Here is a 22,831-nt window from a genome sequence, read left to right as displayed (position 1 = left end):
AAAAGTCACTGATCAGTCGTATAACTTCCCACAAGAGTGATAGCAGATTATATCCTGATAGATGTTCATTTTCGACTCATGTCTATCATGAAGGACCCATTATGAATCATCAATCTGCCAAAATTTTCTCAACAACTAAAACATCTAAAACATCCAAAATAAGGGAATTAATTAGAAAATAGACTAAAAGATCACCAATGTAATAAAAAACATAAAATTGTATCAACGAATATGAAGGAATATACAAAGTTTCGCATTTGAAAATACCTAGGTTTTGTTTGTTATGAGCCATTCTGCAGATAAAGGTTTATGGAATTATTGTCAATTTCAATAATAATAAAATGATTTTTTATTTCCAAATCCAAATCCACGTGGATTTTTGGTTTCTTTGGATATATTCATGTAGTCAATATAATTTTTAGTTCCGCTACATTGTATATTCGCTCTTATAAGCTGAGTGAGATTTCGATAATAAAAAAAGTTTTTACAATTGTGAATGGAAAAACTATACTAAAAATTACTACCCTTACCTGGAATAACAATAAATGTCCAGCAATATTCAGTTGACTATTTATAATAATTTCGTTAGCTGGGTTTTTAAACAAAATATAACGAAATAATTTCATTTCAATGTTTTCTCATCCATTCGATAACATTTCCCACATCATCATTCTCTGGAATATCTCTCAATCAAATCAAAGCATTCTGAATTTAGTACGTTGAATCTGAAAAATCAGTATGTTATCTGTCATCCTGAGCTTACTTCAATTTAAACTGTCTTTGTCTCTTTGTTATGAATATAATTTCCCTTTAATGAGGGTGGTAGTGATAATTTCCATATCGGAAATTCATTTTACTTATTTAATATGCCTTCCTCATAGTTTCTAGTTGCTTTGTATGAATAATTTTCTCCAATATTCTTTAGCCGACAGGGTGTCTGTTCTTTTTCTATTTCCACCTTTGTTCACTTATTTTTTCAGCTGTTGTTACTTAAGATTTTAGGTAGACCAATAAAAACTAATATTTGTAATTGGATGTCTTTCAAAATAATTTCTATCAAGATCAATACACTTTTACATGCGTTTGAACCAACTGTCGGATTTTTCTATTTCGATTGAAATACCTCCAAAACATGCGATTTGAACCCATCAACCGGTTCTTCAGGTGCAGAAAAACGTTGACATTACAATTTATTTTTGATCTGCGAAAATAAGAAGAAATCATTAGATGCCGAACAAGGACTGTATGGCGGAAGACACATATATTCGATGTTTTGACTGCTCAAAAACGTTTTTGTTTGAACTGATGTAGGAGAGCTCGCATTGTCGTGGTGGAGAATAATTCGTCTCTTGAGATTGGTTTCCCTGATTTTTCCGATTACTTCTGGCCAACAAATGCTTGTTTACCATTCAGAATTGACTATTCTACGTTGCTATAACGGAACGGTAGCGACATGCTCGGTTATTCCTATTCCATCCCCTGTCACGATATTATAGACGTCTTTTGGAGCACCGTGAATGTTTTAGCATTTCTTTGCACCAATCGACACGAGCAATTGTCAAATTATGCGGTATCCAACGCAAACAAATCTTTTTGACAGCCACATGTTCATGCAATATTGAATAATGGAACTAATGCCTAAGTATGCCTCAAGATCACTGTATGCTACATTACGAGATTACATTATCAGTTTAGGCACAACATCGATGTTTTCTGGTATAATAGTCGATTTTAGACGACCTTCACGAAATGTATGCTGTAGCGAACAGAGACCATGATTGAATTTGGAAAACCAGTGAGGCGCAGTGGCTCGAGATGGTGCTTCATCAAAAAAATTCGAAGCGAGTTGATCGGCACATTGCTATTGGTTCAAAAAATTTCAAAACTTGAGTAAGGGTTTTTCAACCTTTCCTTGCAAAGTAGCTCTAAGCCTTCAGCGCTTTTGTCTGCATATGTCTTCAATTGGTACTCATTACATCAACTCTTTGAGTGACCCTACATTCAAATTTGTATTTCTCTTAAAAATTATGTAGTTTATCACCTTTTCTGACGGTAAATGCGCTAGAGTTCCTAGGAGTAGTGTGTTAAAACATACCATAGTTTCCACTGTAAATGCAGTAATGTTTTCTATTTACTACTGTATTGATGAAATCGAAAAACTATTGCTGTATTCACATACAAGTAGCGCTGGAAGCACTCCATTATATAGAGATCAACTCAAAGCAAGTTCAAGTATGGAATTGTGCCTGTGCTGTTAACACGCTGGGTAACTACTGTGAAGTCTTGGTGGCCTGGAAACCGAGGCACGCGGTTCATAAGGACAACCAAATTGTGAAGTAAGCTACGTTGATGACATTTTTGTCGTTGCAAAATCAGTCTCTCATCGACTGCAAAAAATTGGTTGAGTAACCACACTAGACTACTGCAACGAACCACATAAAAAATACAGTCTCTTATTTTATAATTTTCTTAAAAAGAATTATGGTGGTGAATGTAATCTATATCCAGAACACCACAACATGTTTGAGAAGATCGCCGTGGAATAGACCTACATTGAACCTTATCTATTCAACTACCTATATTAGAATATGAATACATATATTGCCTAACAAATTCTTATTTTCATATGTTCAGATGCTTCGACGTTCACTTCATTATTAGTAACTTGTTCTAAACATTCAAGTAACCTGCAAAATCAGAGACAGCAAACTATTTCTATAAATTTTGTATTTTGTTTTATGGTTTCGATTATTTGATCATTTTGCGTTCCCCACCATTTTTTTGGAAATTTACTTATATTTTTATTGTATTATATCTATATTATATATGTTTTATCCAGGAGTAGGATCCAATGTCTTCTCCAAAGCCTGTTAATACAAGATTCTTCGATTATCAAAACACACTCTTATGTCATAGTTTCTTCGCTAAAGCCACTGTAAATGATCCTTCTGGTCTAGGCTTTCTGGCCTTATAGAACTAGTCTCTCTCTAGTCATTGTAGTTCTAATAAAGTCCTAGATATAGCCAGACAGAAGGTCAGCCGGTATCCTAGAGCAAAAGAAATAAATGAAAAATTAAGAATAAAATGACAGAGTGCTAAAATAACTATATAAAAAATAAACCAAATTTCAGATATAGAAATTTTATTGTCCTTTAAGTATAATTTGTTCAATGTTTTCCGATATTTTCACAAAGACAAATTATTTTAATCTTTGAAACAATTTCAATAACGCTTTTTAATAAAAGAATATTGTGGTTTTCTAATGGAGTGATTTTATGTGAAATCATATTTGAAAAAATTTGTTGTTTCCTGAATTGATTCCTAACTTTTATTATTATTTTGTTTTCATGAATTTTTAAGTTTCTGAAATTTTTATTATGATGTTATGACAGGTATGTTAATTATATCATCGCTTGTTTTTCACGTAGGTATCTTCTATACCTGTATTTATAACAGAAGTTAAAATAGGTGTTTGTGTCCTGAATGATGGTCCTGGTAGACGCAGATCTTGGTTTTTAGAGAACTCAATAGATTGAAGTTCAACTTGATTAAATTTCCTTACCTGTGAAAATTAAATACATGGAAATGAACATTGTCAAAAAGAGAGAAAATAATTTTGATATAATCATTAAACAACCATAAATGATGTAAGACTGTGAAATACTTACATTTTCAAATTATTAACTTTTATTATTTTGTTTTTCTAACAATCTTCAGGAAATATAAAAGTATTTTAAAAGCGGATTCACATCAACGGGCACAGTCAGATCAGGTCATGGTCAGAGACAGTCAAGTCAAGATCGCTGCCTCGGGATCTCAATGAGAGTGTTCTCACAGGCGGGCTCGGTACGGGCACAGTCAGATCATGACAGGCGGGGGGCTGCCCGTGGGCTCGCCTTCCCGGCAATCAGGACTGTGTCTGCCTCTGCCCGTCTGCTATCAGATGATGAGAGACTCATTGAATTGGTCCGGGTGTTTTAATGAAATATATTTTGGACGAGGAAAAAAACAGAAGGAAAAAGAAGAGAAAAATAGTAAGGATGACTTAGATTTATTTTTTGACACTATGAAAGCGACAGTAAAAAAATTGTGAAAAAAACAAGAGAGTTTTCGCTATTGTCAATGAGCTACATCGCTCCCTGTGTTGACACCTTTTTCTCCCACTACATCCCAACATACGTCTGCAAATTCATACTTGGAAAGTTTTTCATCAGAAGAGAATTACCGAATTTAAATTTTGTGAATCCAAAGCTTTTTATACATTTTTTAAATAAGAAATATCATTTTATGTTATAAAAAATATTTCTATAATTTTCAATTTATTTATTTAGACTTACCTCAAACAAACAGCGAGTTTTTCAGCTAGAGTCACAGCTTTCCTGAAGTGAGTATCTATCTCTATAATGTCTTCTTCAATGAGATTCACAAATTTCTAAAATCACAGTGTGACATGCGGAAATATTGGTAGCGTCTTTGAGATCGCGATTTATTAATATTCTCTTTTCCTCTGAAATTAAAGCAATTTTTAATAGATTCATTTTTCTAAATGGCATTATTCTAGCAGACAAGTGCTGATGATAGTGAATGATGGAGATAGGCATATCTGTTCGCACTGATTCATAGGCACAGATTGCCCGCGCTGTGTAAATTGCTTGCCCGTGACTAGACGGTGATCTGACCGTGACCCGTTGACTGGGCCCGTTGGTGTGAATCCGCCTTAACTTGATATTTTTATTATGTTACGCTTATATCTTGATCTTGTCACTTATCGAAACAAGAAATTATTATTCCGCTTTTTATACAGTTCAAATTGATAGTAACTGAAATAAATTGAGTAAAAACAACTTACCTATGAAAATTTATCCCTAAAAATTTATTTTTAGGAGTGTTAGAACAGCAATCAGCTACACAACCAACCTATTTTCACTTATATAAATCCCAACAAAAACTTAAGAAATGTATACAAAACCACTGAAAAATTTATATAAATTATCAAAAACAAACACATGCGCTTAAACCAATGTAACAATCAAAAATAAACCATACTTGGATGTTTAAGATATCGCAGTTGTATGTCTATGTGAAAAGATAGCAGCTATCCTTCCTTTACTTCTAATTAAATGGAACTATGAAAATGAAATATCTTGGAATAACACTAAGGGAAACATGAATTAAGGAGCTCTACGGAGTTGTTCTATCTATTCTGCTATGTGGATCATCGATTTGGCGAAGGTAGTTGAGAATTGAAAAAAATGAGCTAATACTCCCAAAGAACAGAGAAAGGCCGTGCTCTGCATACATTGCGGCGTCCAAAACGCATCCGAGCACACCATCTTCCATTGACAGAAATGAAATGCAATGTGAACGACAACGAAAAGTAGACAAGAAAAGACAATGACACTAAGAAAAAATGATCTTGACCTTCAATAGACACAAAGAAAGCTGGCATGATGTGACAAACATGATTGAAGAAATTATGCAGACATAAAAAAAACAAGATAAGCAGTACAACGATTGATAATCCATATAGATATATACAAATTTATGAGAGCAACAGATGCTGAAGAAGAGGTCATGATGGTTCCAGAAAATTTCTCTGATTGAGAAAGCATTTTATACCATATTCAAAATAATTTTGCCTTGATTTCTTTCTAAATATTCGAAATATCAGTCAAATATCGTACTTAGTTAATATGTTTTCCATTATTTTGCATCTTGGGTAAGTTCTAATTTTAGGAAAATTTTTTGACCAATTTACCTCTGCTGTTTGATGTTTGCAAACAATTTCCTCCTATCTTCTTTTCTTTCATATTTTTGCTACTTATGGATTCCTTCAACTTGAACATGATTACTTTCATGCAAACTATTCAATTTTTCTTCACTCTTTTGTATCCTTTATTTATTATTCATTTAATTTCTGAATCACATCCTTTATAATTGCAAAAATATAGAAAGCAAGGATATAAAACTGCAGTTTTCATTGAAATGCCTGTATAATAGTAATTGAAGTTTCAAATTTAAAAGAGCCTTCGACATATTCACATCAGCTACGTCATCATGAACATCGAAAATATAGGAAAATTATAGTATTAAATGTTCAACAGAACATACCTAACGAGTCTGTTCTTCACTTAATTATTTTAAATCTATCCGCTAACGAGGGCAGTTGCTCATTATGATGAAACAGGATAACACAAGGTCATCAACATCATTTTTAATAAACGAATATATAAGGATTTGTTGCCATGCCACCTGGGATTCGAGGGGATCAAAAGATTGTTGATATTTGGGCACTGTAGAAAGGTAAAGGGTTATAAGGAATTAAGAATTTGAATATACCAGCGGTAACAAAAATTTGACTGAGAAATGGACTGAAAAACGAGTTTCCTTGCTAAAATTGTAGAAGATTTCCGACAACTTTGATCGATTGAAATTTATTTTGTTACTCCACAAACATTATCAACACCTAATAAATTAAGTTTGTTTGTGCGTATTCAATTCTCAATTATTTAGATGTTCCGTATACGGTATGGAACAGCCAAACAGCGTCGAATTGCATTTTCGAATGCGCATCCTTTAAAAAAAATATGATGCCACAGGGGTCAATATCAACTTTCTTAATTTAACTCTTAAACCACCAAGGGGGGTCGCTTGAGGACCCCAAGTCCAAAAATTCTACTTTAAATCTTTTATTTGAACATATTAGCAACATTGCCGCTTAGTATGTGTTTGTGTTGGCTTTGTAAGCATAATTCAGTACGCTACCACATTTTGCAGCGAGTGCATCGAAATTAGAGGTGATTTAGGTGAGTGGGGTCCCGCCTGTACCCGGTACGGGCATTTACGAACTCATTTTTATTTTAAATACGCAGTATATTTTTTCCCTTACACAGTGTGAGATAGAGGAAATAGCCGAAAACGTGGATTTGGAGTCTGAAGATGACTATGAGAGTGATACTTCTGTAGAAGAATGTTTTGGTACAGAAAATGTTTCGGAGACAGAGTATAATTTGGAAATTGGTAGCGAAGAAGATTCTGCTGAAGAATTTACAGAACAAGAAAATACTAATTAACATGTTAGTGGCGTATTTTACTCTGCAAAGTCTGGAATGATTTGGCATAAGCAACCTTTTCTGCGAACTCGCCGAAGGCTAAGAAATATACTAAATACTAAGCCTGGAATTACACAATATAGTGCCGATACTAACACAATTTTAAAAGCTTGCTTTCAATTCATTATTATAGCCGGAAATTAAAGATGTCATTTTTCTACATACAAATCAGGAAACTTCTAGATGTTATGATGCTCGGAACGGTATAAATCCGAATAACCAGAAACAATGGACAACATTAGAACGTGACGACTTAGACTGTGTTTTGGGGGTTCTAATAAAAGCAGGCGCGCTTCGATGTAGGAAAGAATCCTCTAATGATTTGACGACAAATCTACTAGAGCAGAAAGAAAGGAGAATGACAAATCAGCTGCCATAAGAGAAGTATGGTATCTTTTTGTTACCAATTGTAGAAAAAATTTTGAGCCATATGGTAATATTACTATTGACGAGCAGTTGGTTAGTTTCGTGGAAAGTGCCCTTTTAGGGGATACATTAAATCAAAGCCAGGTATTAAAATATGGGCAGCTGCTGACGTACAAACTTATTATCTTTGCAATCTACAGGTCTACACCGGAAAATTTCCTGGAAATTTATAAGAGAAAAACCAAATCACTCCGGTTTGAATGAACGGATTTCAACATTTTTTGACTCCTCTAAATTGTCTTACCTTGTTCTATTAATAATAGTTCCAATTATTATGTCAATATTACTTATGCTGTCACCGGAAAACTGCGTTATGGAAGTTAAAGTTTTTTAAAGTTTTCTCGAGGTCACTTTTATATGGCCGAGAGCCATTCTTATTGGGACTCCTGGTACATAGCAAATATGAATATGAATTCAAATATCGATATTTTCATTTACCATCTATATTATGAATCTAGTTTACAAGTTAAAAAATGTTGTAGGTCCTATAATTATGAGCGAGCTCATTCATTTCGGAATCACCTCTAACAAAATATTTTTGTGCAAAGAATTTTGGTGCAATTTTCATAAACAAAATAATATGAAAAAAAAAAATGATCCATCATTTTCCATGAATAACTCGAAAAATATTAATATTGAAGCAATTTTTCAAATATGGTCGTTAAAGAGGAGGAAATTTCCGATAAAAAAGTCCTATCTTCCAGTACTTTAATATAAGGGTCCGCGCGGCAGTTACGTATGCGCGCACCACCGCTAAAGAGATTTCTTAGAAAAATAATTTTTATAACTCAAAACATCATTTAAAAATAATTCGGTATTTTCTCAACACTTAAAAGAATCGAGCCCCCTAGGAAAAAAATTTAATCATATTTTTCAAAAAGTTTTTGAACTAACAAATTTTTTCCTAGTCTCCGTTGGCATAATTAATAAATACAAATAATTGGCCTATCAATTTTACACATCGTGGAGCCCTTTTGATATATATACTGTGATAATTGTTCATAAAAATTTATTAATCATAATTTTTCATAACTATCGCCAAATTAAATATCTGAAAAATGTTGATAAATTTTGATTTCAATTGATTTCCAGCTATGTCTGTGGTCACATTAAACAATGGCAGTCATTATGAATTTTTTACTTAATTTGTTTAATAAACTTTAATGCATACTTATCGAAGTAGTTTATGAAGTATCTATATCAAAGGACTCAACGAAGTTTGAAATTAATAGGTCAGTTATTTATACTTTTCAACCCATTATTTATGCCAATGGATATTAGGAAAAAAATTGTTAGGTACCAATTGAATAACTTTTTGAAAAATAATGATTAAACTTTTTTTCTACGGGGCTCGATCCTCATAAGATACTCGAAATTTTTCAAAATTTTAAAATTACATTTAATGTTATAAAAAAAATAATTTTTCTGATGAACTCACTTTGGTGGTGGCCCGTGCATAGCGTAACAGTCACACGGAACCCTAATTCCATCATTAAATCAAAATTATGAATAATGGAGATAGAGTTCTGGTAGTTCTGTCGGAAATTTCTTTCTTTTTAATGAGGTTTTTCCAAAATTGCTTCAATATTACTATTTTTTAAGCTATTAAGAAAAACTAAATACCATTTTTTTGTCTTATTTTGTTAATAGCAATTTCTCACCTTCACCAAAAACATTTTTCTAGATGTTATTCCGACTCGAACTTGTTTTTGAACTTGTAAATTAGACTCTATACCATCGTTCTATTCAGTGCATTGTAAGAATTATTCCATTACAATACATTTGTAGGGGAGGCAAAATTGTTATAAACAAATTTACAAAAAACAGTAAAATAGTATGTTTTGTATTTGCGAAAATTTTCATTTGGGTGATAATATGATTTTTGATCAAATTTGAATATCGCAAAAAATTAACAAAGAAAAGTACTGAACTCAATTAACTAGTTAATGAATTCAACAGTCCGGTCCTGCACGTTTATACTCGGTTTTGAAAAAAAATAGTACGTTAATAATAAGATTTGCTCTTATAATATATCATAAAAATGGCATTTTGTCTCTCCAACAAATACATTCAGTTCCAAGAGTTCATAAAATTCTTTTGAAAAGGCCGTTCAGGGATAATTATCTACTAGGCAAGCTGCGAGATATATCCGTCAGTCCTGTTTTCGCCCAAAAGGCCATTGGTACGTTGTGGAAATTGACGCGTCTCTCACAAATTTCATCATCAATTTTTCTGAAGGGTTTTGATGGCCATTTTAGCTGTCGCCGTTTTCCTAACCTCTCTTTTATGAGAAATTTTATTAAAAAACTCATTTTAAGAAACGAAGGTGAGGTGAAGTCGCTCTTTTAGAATGACAGGGCTTTGTGCATATAAGTATGTGGGGCGTTATGAAGATATCGAGATTTTTATGACATTCGTTTCAATTATTTACAAAGTATGTAGGGTGAAGTATACACTTATCAAATTCTTTCGATTTTTGTGTAGATAAAAAAAGTGAATGAAATATTCTTTTCGTTCACTGAATCAAATGTAAAGTTATTGAAAGTAGAAATATTTTATATAAAACGGAAGCTGCGTTGTTGAAGAAGGTATTTCAAAAAAATCCGAATATTTTGATAAAGACTTAAAGAAAAGTCGAAACGTCAATTTTATCTTTAAAAAATGTTTTTCGTGTTTATGTAGAACAGTCGATGCATTTTTGGTGTATTTGTGACCATTTATTCCGTTTCCTAAATATTGTGTAGTCATTCCTATATAATTTTTTGGACAATATATTTTTATTGGGAACGTGGCAATGAAACACCAAAGTGGACTAACTTTAATATATTTTCCCACCTTTCAAATAATTAATAGAGATTTGTGGTGGCTTTTATTATTGTTAGGTTAGATTATACATATTTCTCATATTGTACTTGACAATCATTCCAGTCCCAGACGATGGATACATAAGTATTCGATATGTTATGTCGATACTTCAATATTTATCTTTCTTTCAAAAATTTATTGAAAAAACTTATTATATCATCAAGAACATCCTTCACGATCTTCTCAAATAGTTCATTTGCACAGCCTCTATTATTTTCTCCTGTCTAACCGTCAGTTGCATCCATACGTTAAAATGGGCTGCACTATGACTTTGTATCTTGTCATTTTTATGTTAAGTTCAATTTTTTTCTGTCCAAAGTAATGAGTTCATAATATGTGTAGTTTTTTCCCTTGTTGTACTCAATTTCTTATATCTTCTTTTTTGGTCCATCTTCCTAAATTATGCTTCCTAGTTACTTGAATTATCTACAACGTCTAACCTATTTATTTGCAGTTCGAAGTGTCATGTGCTTCCTACAGATATATATTTCTTACATATACATATTCCAACCTTATTTTGCATATTCGTCGTCCAATTTTAATAGTTTATTTTCTGCATCGTCCTCGTCGCAGGGTATAATAACAGTCGTCTGCGAAAAATAGAGTTGTTAAGCACTTATTCTCAATCTCAACTCCAATTTTCGCTATTTTAGTTCTCCAACTATTCAGAGCTTCCTGAATCTATAATTTAAATAATGTTGGTGACAAACTGCACCCTTGTCTTAAACCTTTTGAATACGAAAATGGTTGCAATATGGTATTCCTCAGCTTGACTACTCCTTTTTACTTTCAGAGTATGTTCTGAATAGCTCGATAAACATTGTTGAGGTCAAATTTCGTCTATTTCTTCAGTATTTGCTTTAAATGAATGTATTTTCTATACATGAGCGTTCCGCACGGATTCCATTCTGTTCTTCTATTTCAATTGTATTTTTTTCAATTATGTTATTTAATAATTTGACGTACAACTTTCCCATTGCGCTAATTACACTAATGACACGATAATTACCACACTTCTTATCTCCTTTATATATACGCCATATTCCAGTATTCTGGGATTTCGTCATCATTCAACAAACACTTATTAATAGCTGTCTTCCAATTTTTTCACAGTTGTAAAGCTTTTTGAATTTATTCTACTGTTAGCGCTTATACTCATTGGTTATCAATTGGAATATCCTTATACCGTAATTCAAATTGCGTTCTCTTTTCCGTCAGCAGTTGCTCGTAATAATCTTTCCATTTCCTTATGTCTATTAAATTGAAATTATTCTACTGTTTTTTTTTTCGTTTCACATATTTTCTATTGTTTCCACGCAATTGCCCCTTTCGTTCCTCCACTATATTTATCAATCTCTTGTAATTACAAATTTTTTGCACTCGCATTTTGCGCGTTTCCATGCTCTGTAATTTATTATCCAGCCTTATATAGGAATTTGGTTGTCTCTATATTCAGGCTGTCTAGATTATATTTACTTTCATTTACTCTATGGGTCTTGTTGTTTCACCTTTCTTCTAATTCCTCTATACTTCACTACTATCTTTGCCATAACTACATGAAGACCTGTCTCAATTCTAATCCACGTTACACCATTACATCTGTTATGTTTAATTGTAAGTGCTGCTTCTGTATTACGTAGTCTATAACTAATCTCAAATTCTTGGTTACCTGCTCCCACGTGAAACGTGGAAATTATTATACGGAAATAAACAATTCATCATTTCCATTGCTGTAAGCAGGAATTTCTGGAACCATTGGCAATATTCATACTGAATACACTGTTTACACCACCACTACACCAACACTTACGATTAGACTGTCTGACGCTCGATTCGATAACCAAGTTATCGTCTTCAGAGACTTAAAATGAACTAAAATCTAATGAACTGTTTCATACTAAATTTTCTCACCAATAAATGTACTTCCTCGAAAATCAATTTCAACGGGAAAACCTCCTTGGTGGAAATTTTTACATTTCAATGCTTTCAAATCCATCCAACAATTTATTATTAGATACATTTCTTCAGAATTTTACATTATTAATATTTAGGTATGATTGTGAATGGCAGCGTGAACTTTGGTATGTATCCTTAGGATTGCTCAACAATTGTTTCAATGTATTGTTTGATTTATGAACCAATTAAAAACTCACTTTGGTAAATATTCCTCTCAATCCTTTTGCATAAACAGGATTGAAAGGTTTCAGGGCATATTTTTTTTGTTCTTCATTTGGGTTTGGAAAAAAGTGGTTTAACATAGAGATTTCTTAAACCTATGACGACTGATTAACCTATTTACAATTATTTTATCATAATCGTTAAGTATAGCTACATCCTCAATTAAGCTCTTTTTCTCATTGTATCTCTCGATAGTCCATTTCATAGGTGAACTTGATAGATGGATATGTTGAGTTGAGTTCCAGAATGAATTGGTCTGCGTTTGCCTTCTTCGTATTGAATATGGCGAAAATATCATCCATATACCTATAGCATCATACTCTGGGAAAATACTGAAACTCTTGACTGATTTACTTTTCAAAATGACTCATGAAAATTTCAGACATAAACGATGTTAGGCAGTTGCCCATTGCTGTTCCTTCGTCTTGCTAGTAAAATTCATAGTTGTACTGGAAGTAGTTTTGTTCAATACTTATTTTTGTTAACTACAAATATTCTTCTATTACTCTGCTCCCAAATTATGAGTAAGTCCTCAAGGTAGTCGAAGGTGTGCGGGATCAGCATGCTGGGAAATAATGAAGCTACATCAAAGAAGATTAATTTTCCCATCTCCAATTTCTGTATTGTTGATAAACTCTAGCGAATTCTTCTCTGAAAAACTGTCGTGTTTGATGGGTAGATTTTGAAACTCCCTCATTAACCATCTGGAAATATTATAACTAGGTGTAAAAATTGTACCCTTTAATAATATATATTAGGAAAACTGAACGAAAAAAATGTATATTACTATCAACTAGAAGATGCTCAAAAATCTAGACAAAGTAGATGAAGTATAAGACATGAAGTATTTCGTTGGACAGCTTGAATATAGTGCAGGTAACACAATAAAACAAATAACGTAATTTTGTCTAATACAATGAAACGTACAAGAACTATTCGTCACTCATATTATTGGAAGGATTGTAATACCAGTCTACGAAGGTTATGTATAAAGTTTCATAATAACTTTTTATTTTTAATGAATAGTGTGATCGTTTTTGTTATCAACAAGAAATTGCGTTCTGCGATATAGTATGCAAAAGCCAGAGTTTACCTAATTATTTCATTGTTTAATAAATAGTTTATTCCAAAGTAGTTTTAATATTTTATCACAGAATTTGTTCGACTATCATTGGTAAGCCCGTAAATACATTACAATCGGAATAAAGGAGTCTGCCCACTACACCGTATCATACCATGACCGTGCTATGAACGTATCAAGCACGGAATGCAATACGATACGGCTTGCTTTGTCCACTGAAACGAATCGACGGCGTTTAATGCCCGTATGATGCCGGTTTGGTGTCCGTATGTAACCCGCATATAACCCGTATGTTGCCCACCCGCAATTTTTATGACATAAAATTGATAAGAAGTCATTTCATTCCCGCATGTGTATCAGTACTGCCTGGACCTCTGGGGAGTGTTATCGAGTTTTAAAATAATAAAATAGGTATTATATGGCTATTAAAAGATTAACTATGAGACAAATGGCAATGATTGCCATAATATTGGATGAGGAAGAGGAAGAGAATCAAAAACCCACTCGACGCTACTGGATTCATGAGACTATAAAAAAACGAAAACTGAAGGAGAATATTGGACGTTATACAGGCATTTAGTTGAAGATGAAGAAAAGTTTTTTCAGTATTTCCGAATGTCTAAAGAAAAGCTTGCTGTGTGTTTACGGTAAGTAAATAATTTTTTTACATATTATTAATAAAACATTTATTTCAATTATGTATAAAAATGAATTAGAGACCTATTGAAACATATTTTCAGACCGATTATTCCAATCGTTGCCAGCCGTATTCCAAGGAGGTATAGGTGTAGCACTTGTTTGAACGCTTGAAGAACTCGATGCTGGAGATAGGGTGTCCGTATATTGAGGTATATTTGTAATAAACCTAGGTGGTGCGAGTTGCTGTAACTCCATTTCAGAAATGAAACTGAATGTCTTATTTTTTGCTATTGCTTGTAGGTAAGGTGAAAATTTTTTTACTGTTGCTGATATACTCAAAAAGAAACGATCGAGTTCTTCGTGGTCACACTGTCGTGAAACATTCATTTGCTCGTCTAATAATCTAGACATCAAAACAGCGGATTCTAACTGTTTCGGTTGAACTTTCGCCTTCTTTATTGCCTTTGCCTTTCTTACTTCACTCTGTTGTGGTTGTGACGATATATTATGAACAATACTGTCGTTTTCACTCCGAATTTCAGTATCGTGAGGAGCAGCCACATCCACAGCGTCGGTACTGTTGATCTCATTGCCGGAGTTAGGGTTCTGGACTTCAGTAACCTCTTCTTGAGACTCTTCATCGTCACTCGACAGGTCAACGCTATCTAAAGTTTGTTTTGCAACCAAAAATGAAGCCACAAAAGACATCTCATCCTCATATTTCCATTTCTTAATTTTCTTGGCTGCCTGTCCACTTTTGCCTTTTTTCTTATTTATTGCTCTTCTATATGCATCTCTTAGCCCTTGCCATCTTTGTTTACAAGCTGCAGCTGTAAAAAAACGTGATATACATTTTAAAAAACATAATACTGATATACGCACTGCTCCTAAAGTTGAACTATAACCTAACCCAACACAAAAAGAATATTTGCATTCGGACTTATAGTTTCGGAAAATCAATGGACAAACATACATAAATACATAAATCCATAAATACATTTATACACTACAACATATACATAATAATTACTTAGTCAAATAATATTTTGTTTACAGGTACTTGGCAACTGGTGATTCGTTTACAACTATTGCTTTTAGCTATCGTATGGGTATCAGTTCTGTAAGACGTGCCGTGTTGGAAGTATGTGATGCTATAATAAAAAATTTATTGCAAGAATGTATTCCTACGCCTAGCAGAGAACAATGGGAAAAAATCTGAAGAATTTTGGAATTAATGGAATTTTCCTAACTGCGTAGGTGCTATAGACGGAAAACATGTCATTATTTTAGCACCACCTAACAGTGGTTCTTTGTATTTTAATTATAAAAGGACATTTTCTATTGTACTTCTAGCTTTGGTTGATACTAATTATAACTTCATAGCCGTTAACGTAGGAGCTCTCGGCAAAGATAGTGACGGTGGTATTTTGTCAAAATAAAAAATGGGCAAAGCTATTTTCGAAAATAAATTTAATATTCCGAGTAGCAAACTTTTCCCGGGGAGTAATATAACTTCACCGTGTGTAATATTAGGAGATGAAGCTTTCCCTTTGAAAAATAATCTCCTAAGACCTTATCCATCACAACAATCGATTAACGATGACAAGAAACGTCACTTTAACTATCGTCTATGCCGAGCACGACGCATAGTGGAAAATGCCTTTGGTATTTTAAGCTAGAAATTTCGTATTTATAATAGACGTTTGCATTTGAAGCCAGAATTTGCGGAGAAAATTGTACTAATAACTTGTATTTTATATAATTTTATAAGACGCGGAGAAACTGTACACATTACGGAAACAAATACTCCCGTACAATTTAAGAACCTAAGACACCAAGGGGGTAATGCAGTTTCTACCGCTTTTGAAGTACGCGATCAATTTGCGGATTTCTTTCAAATAACTGAAGGCCAATTGGACTGGATAACCATGTAATCAAATTGCTTATTCAAATAAATAATAATTTAATAAACATACCTGATTGTTTCAGTTCTTCCGAAATTTGCTTCCAAGCCATTTCCTTTTTCGCAGTATCCATATATTTCCGGTGTTGTAGATTATATAAAAACTCATATTTACGGACGAGTTCAATTAATTTTTCGTCATCCATTTCACACCGTATAGATACGTGCGTCCTGTTCAACTGGCAACATGTGACTAACCAAATTCAGTGAAGGCATTTGAGGCGCGTTTATAACGGTCCTCATACGCGATTGTAACCCGTATAATCACCCTTTTGCTGCCTGCGCGCATCGGTTGGACAACGTGGCGTGCCATGCGCGGTGCGTATCGGCACCGGCAAAATATTCTCGCCGACAATTATCAACGCTCCGTGCATGGCACGCGACGGTACGGATCGGTGACGGAACGGTCTAGGGGACGTAGTGCCATGCTTTTCTATACAAAGAATATTTTTTGCCTGACACCTTCCTATTACGGTCATGGTATGATACGGTGTAGTGGGCAGACTCCTTAACTGAAAATCCGGACTAATGTTGGTTCGTCTTCCACAATGCGGTCTTGCTATGTTGTTTTGCTGAATAACAACTTTTCTATGGAAAATCACCGGATAATTTTTGATAGGGGATTAATTCACTCGGCCTATTTGTTCATAATGAAGATTTGCATTAACAAGTTATCTAGGTTCCAGCACTTGAAAGTAGCGCCTTTTTGGAATGTAAATCCGGCTTCGCAGTACTTCATGATGATTCATTTGGAAACAGTCACTGCTTTTTGCGTTTTGAATTATCATTTAGTTCTCCAGTGATACAGTAATCAAAAAAAGGTTCTGTATGATACCAATGAAGCAATGTGTTGCATCTGTTATGAGGGATTCAAACACTTAGTCTACTCATTTCTTCATTCTGCCGTGGGTGTTTTTAATTGGTATTTAATTAATGCTCTTAGTATGTCGTCGTTTATGATGTTAGTTTCTCTCATCTATATGTGTCAGAGAAGAAAGATCAAACTCACGGGATTTAAATTTTGAAAACCATCTTCATCATCAACGTCTAATTGTTGCGTTACTATCTTTGTAAAACTTGGAAAGCATACAATTCTGGATATGCTTTTCTGGTCTCTGGCTGACCAAAGAAATCTACTCGTAAAATTTAATTATTTGGAAGAGAATAAGTCACAATAACCTCAAAATGTCGAATAGTGTTGTTATGCTAGCATTCATCTATGATACGGGCACACTTCATTAACAATTTAGATATATCAATCTATCCCAGCTAGCTATAGAAATATTAATCTTAGACTATCCCATAATAAAACAATAATCGAGAATAACAGATGCTATATATTGGAGAAGAAAACTTGGATGATACTGGACCGCAATGAAATGCAAGATGGTCAGATAACCTAGAGAAATCAAAAGAAACCGGATTTAAGTGGTACAGGACATAGGAAAGGAATAAGTCCAGTAGGGAAAATTTCAAGCTAGATAATTTTGACGAAATGATCGATATTTTTTCTTAAAGACTGCTTTTTGAAAGTATGCATGCATCGCTAAAATCTCATAGCATATATATATTTGTTCTTTCTTCTAGGGACTTTTGTAGGAATCAAGTTAAATGATGTAGATATTTTATGTATAAAGTATTGGAATAAATCATAAATAATTTATATAGAGAAAATGTTCAAGTTATGAAGAAGTTTTTTTTCATTTTATTATCAGTTTCAGGATTCTTCCAACAAATAATTCTAAACTTATTTCTAAATATTTTTTGATCTAATTTCCTAAATCAACTTGTTTTGTGAAATCATATGCTTTATTAGTACTAACATAGGTGTGATCAACGAAGCATATCAATAAAACAACAGTAAGTGTCAATCTTATAATAAGCATCATATCAATTTTATTATTATGCCTCCTTCAACCGAAAGAGAAAGAAAAGAAATCCTAATTATGGTAGGTCACGGCGATAGACTTCACAGACAGAAAGAATCATGTGCTTTATTCAACAAAGCACATCTTGAAACACCTATATATTAAGTAGAATTGATGCAAAAATTTTTTGTAATAGGAAGTGTTAGGGATGCTCCAAAATATAGAAAACCAGGAATAAACCACGATACAAAGCTAGATATTTTGTTATCATTGGAAAACAATCCTAGCGCAACTAAAACATCAATTGCCTGACAACCAAATAGTCAGTTATTTGTCGTTTGAAGAATAAAAACTGGACTCAAAAAAATTGCAGCTTATTAACTATCAAGAGATGATACAGAGAGACTCTTGGATTTTGTGAAATCCTGTGATGAAAATCCAAATTTTAATGTTGTCGATCTTTACGTTAACCGACCAGATAACTAAAAAGACTTAGTGGAATGAATTAGGCATGAAATGACTCGTATAACTCCGAGATTATCAAAAAGTCTGTAAATCGGGTTTATCATCGTCTTTACCTACGTCAGATAGTGAACAAGGCACAGTTTGATAAATTCCTGTCCTAAAGAAATTGTCTTGGTTTGTAAATTTGAAAGTTATTACTGAAATTCTATTTATTTCGCTTTTTCTTTATAATATTAGCGCTATCTTAATTCTTAGCATCCTATTTAAAAATAATATTAATAATATTATAATAAGATACCACTCTTATTTTACTATTCACAACAATCACAAGATTTCAGACAGTACTGTTAGTAGCAAGTCAGAAGATATATATATATATATATATATATATATATATATATATATATATATATATATATATATATATATATATATATATTGAAACGAACTGTAATTTACGAATACATACTCATTCCAATCCAAATATCCAAAATATTTTTTAATCTGTTATATCAATTATTGATAAATTACTTTATAGAAACATTTTGTTTATAAGTAAATCTTAACACTACACTGATCAAAAAAGATTTTCCTGGCAGCTTCAGTTTATCTAGTGATCGGTCCATTCGACAGTTTGTTACATGACCTGATTTTTCAACGTTTATACTGACACGAAAAGATCGACGAAGAGGAGTTTTTTGTGTTTGATTGTCGCTATGTGTACATTGCGATTCTACAGCTTGCTCATACGAAAGGGAGGAAAAAAAAGAGATTCCGAAAGATATAATGCAAACAGAAGGTTAAATGTTATTGATATACTTCTCTAACTCAAGATCACAGAAATAGGAATTATTTTATTATCAATTTTACTTATACGAGGTCTTATCCTAAAGACCCATATCTTGGCTAAGGGTTAAATCATCTTTTTCGGACTCTCATATTAAATGCGAAATTAAATATTTAGTTAACCGATAAAGACTGGTGTACCACATGGCAATAATCTGAGTCTACTGCCTCATCTTCTATATATATTTGATATGTACTACTAATAAATAAACTATTAGTAGCTACATCTGTAGAGAACATGCGTGTACTAACATTTGGTAAAACTGAACAAGAGGCTAATGAAATACTACAAGAATCGTTAAATCAAGCCAATGCTTGGACTGAAATTTCTTAAATCAACACACTGTTTAAATGCCTATTATTATTAATTAATCATGTTATCTCTTATAGAAATATCACTAAGTACCTAGATATATACTGATGTGCTGTGATGCGAAGCTACGGTTGAAAGAGGGCTCATTACTCAGCAATTAAAATATTTCCAATCATTCATGAAACGCCCTGTCCAAGCAAATATGGAAAGATATGTAATAATTGCCATATGAGCTATACGTGAATGAATATTAACATATCAATTGGAATTAGAATAAGGAACTATCAATTATTTAACCGAAAGACACGAATCTTTTTGTTTTAAACATCTGGTACAAATACTATCTTATAACATTAACCTAATTTACAAATCCGAAAAGTCAGTCTCCAGTCCACTCATTCGTCGTTTTTGCGGATTTACAGATTTTTTTCGAAAAGGACCTTCGGCAATGTATCTCGACCAAGGGTCCGAAGAGCAATTACAGTGCCCCCCGAAAAGCAATAGATAGAATCGAATTACTACGGAGAAACTGATGAAGAAGAGGGGGATAAATAATATTTGCCTTCAGGCCCTCTGGCAAATTGCTGGTCTAGATAAAGGGGGGTGTTGGAATGAAAGCAGTCGAAGTGAGCCGATGAAATTTTCATTAACGTTTATTCAGTTTCTTTTGTTTTCTTTGATTGGAAGGGCTTTTTGTTTCCGCCCAATGTTATTTTTAACGTCGCAGCTTGATGTAAATAACATTTAGATCGTGTCTCTGAAAACTTAATTGAATAGGTTAAAAAATAATGAACAGATCTGTGATGAAATTGATTTTTTATGAAAAATAAGTATAATTGTGGCAAAGCATGAAAATTTTATTGCCGAGAATAATAAATTTCGTTATTCACATACTTTTTTCAATGTAATATTTGTTCTAATGAATAACATGAAATATTGTTAGTTGAAGTGCCCTCCAATGTTGGTCACTCCTTAGCTCTTCCATTCTTCAATTGTGGTGAATCATTCTTAATGGCTTCGTTCATCTTAACATGAATTTTTATAGCTTTTAGCTTAATGATCAATTCTCTCCTATTTTTGAACTTGGATCTAAAGTTTGTTTTATCTGATATGCTTTCAGGCGACGACGCCTGAAGTTGTAGGGCCTTGCAAGTTTATATATATATATATATATATATATATATATATATATATATATATATATATAATGAGTACTTTTTTATTGGGAACGTGGCAAGGAAACACCAAAGTGGATTAACTTCAATAAATTTTCTGAACTTTCGAATACTTATGTATTCATCGTTTGGGAAATAATTAATTTAGATTTTCGGTGATTTTGATATAATTAAAGCTTGTAAAAATTTTTAAACTCATAGAATACAATATTTGAATATTGATGAAGATTTCATCCTTATTTTGATATTCATGATGAAGGTGATCTATAGATCAATATAAATAAGCAAATTGTCAGTGTCAATATCATATTTTGATAAAGATAATTTTTAAACAGAAAAGACCCAAAATCAAGAACATTTTTTTTATTAAAAGCACGTAGCTCGGCTACTATGGCCACTTGCACGAAAACAATTACATTGCTATATTTGATTATATATATATATATATATATATATATATATATATATATATATATATATATATATATATATATATGAAGGTTGTTAATTTGTTCAGGATTATTTAGCATATATCATAGATTTGATGAGGGGTTAATATTGTGTTTCATGGCTGACATTCACTCAAAATGTGCTTTATTGTCAAATGCGTTTGAATGACTTGACAATAGGTTCGGTTGCTGGATGTCATTAGGTATCCATGCGTTAACTTAGGAGCAGGAAGAGGGCTGTTGATTGACGGTTGTATTTCGTGTAAAAATGAACGGTTTGTGTCCCAGTGATGCTGCCATATAATTTTCGTCCGTTTTTTGATGTGTGCCTTCAAGTCGTTGCATATTTGGATATTGTCAGTAATTTCAGTGGATGTTGAGGCAATTTTAGCGTAATAATCTGCGAGTTCATTGCCTGCTATTATATATATATATATATATATATATATATATATATATATATATATATATATATATATATATATAATGAAGGAACATATAGAAATTTCATAACGGAAAAAGTTTCATTTATTTGAGGAAGAATTGCTATTATTCACTTGGAATTACATAAAATTCCAGCATTTTCACAACTGCATTTTTTTGAGGAACATGTTCCTTTACAGATGCATCTTTTAAAACCTTGTCCACCAGTAAGGTACTGCATTCCTATAATTTCTCTTACCGATTTCTCAGCATCTTGAGGAAAATCTTCGTATGATATAAACTTTTGTTCGCAAAAGGCAAATGATGCCTAGAATGAAATTATTTTAAAATTCCCTACTTAGTTCCTAATTTATATGAATTTTTATCGTCATCTCTTGACAAAACAACGCAAATCAAATTTTTTTGGATCCGTTTACCATGTGCACTACATTACTAGCGCATGCGATTTCGTATTTTGTATGTTCACATTTACCATGCTCATTGTGGCATTGTGAATTCAATGTACCGGGTGTCCCAATAAGAATGGTTCTCGGAAAGCTTCGGGGAAAAAAACTTATAACAAAAGTGACCTCAAGAAAAACTTGGAAATTATTTACAGAGTTGTAGGTCCACCGCTAGAGGGTGTAATTAAATACCAAAAATTATAAAATGAATAATTTACAAATTTTGCCTGATTAAGATGCATTTAAATTATGATTATCGTATTCTTCAAGAAATTCAGCGTATATTTGATTTTACAAGTTTTAGTCTATTTCAAATAAGAGGTGGGGGAAAGCGGGAACTATTATGAAAAAATGCCTATAAGTCCAATTCTGCTTTACGTATCTATGCAAACTTAGTCTTTTTGAAGAGAGCTCCCTTCTACCGATGTAAGATTTATAATTTCGAAACAACCTAATGAGTAACATATACGCTAGAGGGCGCTATTTATTTCTTTAAATCTAGCTATCCTTGAAAAATGGAATGGAAACATGCAGTTTTAATTAGGTAATATAAAAGAAGACCAA

General features: G+C 32.7%; 1 protein-coding gene across 1 annotated transcript; it reads right to left on the bottom strand.

Moving 5' to 3' along the window:
- Positions 1-14,379: 14,379 nt before the first annotated feature.
- LOC130453358 (transcription factor Adf-1-like) lies at positions 14,380-16,432 on the bottom strand. Its single transcript, XM_056793057.1, has 2 exons — positions 16,278-16,432; positions 14,380-15,131 (listed from the first exon to the last, which is right to left on the bottom strand). The coding sequence occupies exons 1-2, from the start codon at positions 16,408-16,410 to the stop codon at positions 14,383-14,385; spliced, it is 882 nt and encodes a 293-aa protein (XP_056649035.1). The 5' UTR covers positions 16,411-16,432; the 3' UTR covers positions 14,380-14,382.
- Positions 16,433-22,831: the final 6,399 nt, after the last annotated feature.

This window comes from Diorhabda sublineata, chromosome 2, assembly GCF_026230105.1.
Source record: "Diorhabda sublineata isolate icDioSubl1.1 chromosome 2, icDioSubl1.1, whole genome shotgun sequence".
NCBI classification, from domain to species: domain Eukaryota; kingdom Metazoa; phylum Arthropoda; class Insecta; order Coleoptera; family Chrysomelidae; genus Diorhabda; species Diorhabda sublineata.
The sequence above is the reverse complement of the archived record's forward strand: the minus strand, read 5'-3'. Positions and strand labels throughout refer to the sequence as shown.

Excerpts from the sequence above, each read along its gene's own strand:
- LOC130453358 (XM_056793057.1), bottom strand. The coding sequence starts at position 16,410 with ATGGATGACGAAAAATTAATTGAACTCGTCCGTAAATATGAGTTTTTA. Across the intron at positions 15,132-16,277 it reads GGAAGAACTGAAACAATCAG|CTGCAGCTTGTAAACAAAGA; the intron begins GTATGTTTATTA and ends GTTTTTTTACAG.